We start from the raw sequence: 4,751 nt of genomic DNA on the forward strand, positions 1-4,751 counted from the left end.
CTGGCTGTTGACTTGCCGCAAGCGTAAAGCGCTTGCATCAAGCTTGAATGAAACACTGAATGCAATGTTGTCTCTATGTAACTTCGTTACTGGAATTCAGCTTGCGGCATGCTTGCATGCTTTCCAATCAAGTCGGATGCAAGCTTGCCGATTTCCAATGCAAGTTTACAGCAAGCGGTTTGGAAGTTGTCTCTGCTACTAGGGGATATTCTGTGCTTCTATGCGTAAAATCTTTGAAATATTTTAAATTTTGAGTCTTGTAGCCCTGTTTGTTTGAACTAATGAAAAAGGGTAAGATCGTTCATGGATTTTAAAATTCCATTTTTTGAGTGTGTATATATGATTTCATTTCAGGACGTAAATAATATGTGTGTTTTACGTAGGAGATTAGATTTACTAGTTTAGAACCAAAATTAAATGTTACCAGACTTACTGCAAAAAGAAAACCGTAAACAAGATTGAATGGACGGAAAGTAAAAAAACAAAAAGCGGAAATATAGGACATGCTTACAGCTCTACCAGTAAGTTGGTTGTTGCAAAGATCTAACAGTCAAAGAGTTTTTGAAATAATGATGGAACAATGTGACAGAACAACAATAGCATTCTTTGCACTGCAGAAGATATGAAACTTCCACCGATGGAGCTCAAAATTCTTAGGTGACAAACTGTAACAAGTGAATATCTTAACACAACTACAATGAATCCAAAAAGAATCAATAGCACATTTGGTATTATAGATTAAAGGTAGATTTTTCCGAGACAAATGTATGTCAAAAATTCCGTTTAACGCTGTTTGAAGTCAGCATAAAGAGGATTCAAGTCATTCAAAAAATTAACTTTAAAGTTATTTCAAATTAGCATGTAGAGCATTCAAGTTATTCAAAAATTCATTGCAATGTTATTTCAAATCAGAATGATTTGATCTTTTGTTTAATGTCCCTTTCAGCAGAGAGGCGTGGACCTAAAGCTTAATGTGGGATCCGAATCACATTGAGTTACGCTGGGAATCGAACCCAGGTCTCCCATGCCAAAGACGTGTACGCTAATCGCTTAGAAACGAACAAGCTTCAAATCTGACGAAAAGATTTCAAGACATTCAAACAAATGATTTTAAGCTAATTTCAAGTCAACATGAAGAGGATTAAAGCCGTTAAAAATAAAACACTATGCAGGGATAGTTTTGAAGAAAGGATGGGAAAACACACGAACAAATCTAGTAAACTAGATACCTCGTTATGGAATCTTACTTTACTGCACCTGCAACCAATACCTCACACAAATTCTACATTTTGTTTTGGTTTCAGATGTTCTACGTAAGAAGGGAATATAATATACTTGCAAAAATCCACCGTTAATCCATACGTATTACATGTTTAGAGAAAATAATATTTATTTTCTTAACTAATAATCATATGCAACCTTTAAAACTGATTTCTCGAAAGATGGCATTTTGTATGCACTGTATATGTGTCGTTTTTGGAGCTAACTCACGCTGCTTTTTAGTCCAACACAAAAACCATCATATGTATATCTTTAGCTTTTTCGCGATTTTGGACAGCTCTAGCTCTAAAACTATGTACTTTTCGCAATCGGTCCGTATGATTTTTTTTCCTATTTTGATGTGAGGAATCACCTCTTACAGTTTGTGGGTATAGTTCGTTAACACCCTATATACTGTATATACAACATACATTTTTTCTTACTGTGCATACTACAGAAAAGTGAAGCAAAATGTGGGAACATCTTCCACTGCTTGCTGACTAAATAAACTTCATAAGATAAGAAAAAGCTTCGGTCTTAGAATAAACAGCCACTCCCTTAGACACCTTATCAATTTAGTGATATGGTGTTTGTACTGTAAACTTGCGATATGAACACAATGCTTTTTAGTGTCATAGTAAAATAGTCTTTCATACGTGAATCTGAACACGCAGAATCATATTGAATTCTCGTCTTCTAGTTGTGCAGATGATAATACAAACTTCACAGAATTTTGTGGTACAAGTATTATTTAGTAAATTCGAATACTGTCGTACAGTGTTATTTTTTCTAAATCTACAAACATTCATCAGAGTAGTTCACTTGCTTTCGTATGAGAATCCTACAACGTACAGGAACTGTAAGTTGAGTGAAATTAAATTTGAAAGTTTTCCGAGGTGCTTGAAACACACTTCGCGAGTAACAATGCCAACATACAAGTTTTGTCAGAACTGTCAAAAATACATCGAAGGAGACTTAGAAGACCACCAGTTAACTTGTGTACATAATGGCGTCCAATCACATGAATCTGATGTGAATCTTGAAAAAAGTAATATGTGTGCAGGTGAGAAATATAAATGTGAATTCTGTCTACAAGATTTTGACTCTGAGCAACTACGCTGGGATCATGTCGAACAATGTAAAACAGAGCCCGTACAGTGTACAAAATGTTCTGCGAAAGTCGAGCGTTGTAATATGAGCATACATGAAACCAATCATTCTGAACATACACATACATATTGTAATTTTTGTGGCAAGAATTTTTTACGAGATGATTTAGAATTACACATCAAAAATTGTGAATTTTCTTTAATCCCTTGTGAGCAATGTAATTTAATAGTTCAGAAATTTTATTTGACCCATCACTTGGATAACATTTGCATGAAGAGAATTGTGAAGTGTGAATATTGTGCGTGTGAAGTAGTGGCTGATATTCTTCAAGATCATTTTCATATTTGTGATTTAATTCCCATGTACTGTGAGAATAAATGTGAAAGAGAAATGCCGCAGAAGGATATGAAACAACATTTATTGGAGGAATGTCCTAAAAGAATTGTTATGTGTGAATATTGTAGTCAAGAAGTGGAGGCCAAGGAATTGGAATATCATCACTCGCAGTGTCTGAAATTTCCAGTTGATTGTCCAGAGGACTGTGGCGAACTTGTTCCGAGGGGGGAGGTAGAGAAGCATTTAGATGAAGAATGTGAAGAGTGTTTTGATGATTGTAGTTATGAAAGCGTTGGTTGCGATTTTGAAGGCTTCCCTTTTGAATTACGTAAGCATGAACAGGAAAACATTATTCGTCATGCGGAGCTCATGAAGAATGTTATACAAACACTTAGAGACGAACTTCAAGAAAAAGAAGCTGCTATAACAAGGCTGCAACGAGAAAATAGGGCTGCTATAACAAAGTTGCAAGTTCAGGTAAACGCATCTGGAAAATTTTTGTGGAAAATCTCAAACTTTTCTCAAAAGGTAACTTCTTGTGGCTTTGAGGAAAAAATTAACAGTGACATTTTCTATGCTTTTCCATTTGGATATAAATTGAAAATACGGTTATATCCCAATGGCTATACTAGTTCTATTGGCAAAAGGTACGAAAATTGTTTATCAGTTTTCCTTGTAATATGTTCTGGAGAATACGATTCTCTCTTGGAATGGCCTTTCAAGAAAAAAGTAACTTTCAAACTGATCAACTTAAAAGACAGAAGCAATGATATAATTCATTCTTTTGAAGGATATGAAAATGAAGGTTTTCAAAAACCTTTGAAAGACATAGATAATAAAGGCTACGGATTCAATTCTTTCATTTCTCATGAAGAGTTAAAAAACGGGAATTATATTTCTGATAATGAAGAAATATTTTTGGAGGTAATTGTCGATTAGGTATCTTGCGAAATGATCATAAAATATTCAAGGCTATCAAAGATTTAGAAAGGAGTATGTATGTTTCTCTATTGGTGTCATAAATAAGTGTGGAAAATTTTACTACTTTCGGAGACAAAAGTAAACAAGCTGTGTGAAGAGAAGAAGGAGGTATTATTGTTGTTATCATTGATAATATCGAACTGTACAGTTATAAGACAGAAAATCAAATACCTGTAGATTTTTAAAGTATTCCTGGTAAATCTATATATACGATCCAACCAATGAATGTAAAGATTCAAATTAATTAACTTGTGCAGGTGCACACTCTTTGATGTAAATGGGTTTGAGCGTCTAGAACTTCCCTTCCTGAGTTCCATTTTTACATTGACTAAATCCCACCAAATCGTATTTTGCAATTGACCAAATGACGCATGGACGTGTTCATGTATTGCAGCAGCATATCAAATTAGGGATGTGATTCTGGTGTAGATTAATTACTTTCTCATTTAAAACTATGTAACGTTTAAGATTTAGTCACAATAACTCTGATAACTTCATAGAGCTTGAAAGTTAAAAAAAAAAAAAAAAAAAAAGATAAAGGGCAGTTGAAAAATAATATAGAACAGCCTTCATATTTTAAAATGTCATTCTACGAATAAAATAAATCTTCTGTTAGAAATATGATTGTAGTGATTGGGATAATAATAATAATGATATTTTATTAGTGGCTAAATGTTCTCATCTTTGGCGGTTTTCAATTTTTAATCGTGAAATATGTTAAGTTTCAAAGTCACGATTTAAATTTCATCGGTGCTCAAAAGAAACATTAAAACCGAAATAAATATCTGTTGATGATATGGTTGATTCCGTTTTTGGCTTGTGTATTACTCATCTGAAATATTTGTGCAGATTACAAGTTTGGGAACGAGTAACGTCTTTTCAAGCAGTGACATTAGTGGTTTGATTGAAACATTGCAGTATTTGTTCCATGTGCAACAGTTTTAAAAGAATTCTTTAGTTTTAAGTTTTACGTATCACGTTTATGCTGGTTAGACGAAAGAAGACGGGGATGATGAAAAATAAATGAAATCATAAATGAAGAATGTAAGAGGAAACGAGAGAAC

At 33.7% G+C, this 4,751-nt stretch overlaps 1 protein-coding gene across 1 annotated transcript; it reads left to right on the forward strand.

Annotated features, from left to right (window-relative positions):
* Positions 1–1,921: 1,921 nt before the first annotated feature.
* LOC145684608 (TNF receptor-associated factor 4-like) lies at positions 1,922–4,482 on the forward strand. The gene has a single exon (XM_081756996.1). The coding sequence runs from the start codon at positions 1,969–1,971 to the stop codon at positions 3,643–3,645; it is 1,677 nt and encodes a 558-aa protein (XP_081613122.1). The 5' UTR covers positions 1,922–1,968; the 3' UTR covers positions 3,646–4,482.
* The last annotated feature ends 269 nt before the right edge of the window (positions 4,483–4,751 follow it).

Source organism: Thermobia domestica, chromosome 5, assembly GCF_964235325.1.
Source record: "Thermobia domestica chromosome 5, izTheDome1.hap1.1, whole genome shotgun sequence".
Classification (NCBI taxonomy): domain Eukaryota; kingdom Metazoa; phylum Arthropoda; class Insecta; order Zygentoma; family Lepismatidae; genus Thermobia; species Thermobia domestica.

Excerpts from the sequence above, each read along its gene's own strand:
- LOC145684608 (XM_081756996.1), top strand. The coding sequence starts at position 1,969 with ATGATAATACAAACTTCACAGAATTTTGTGGTACAAGTATTATTTAGT.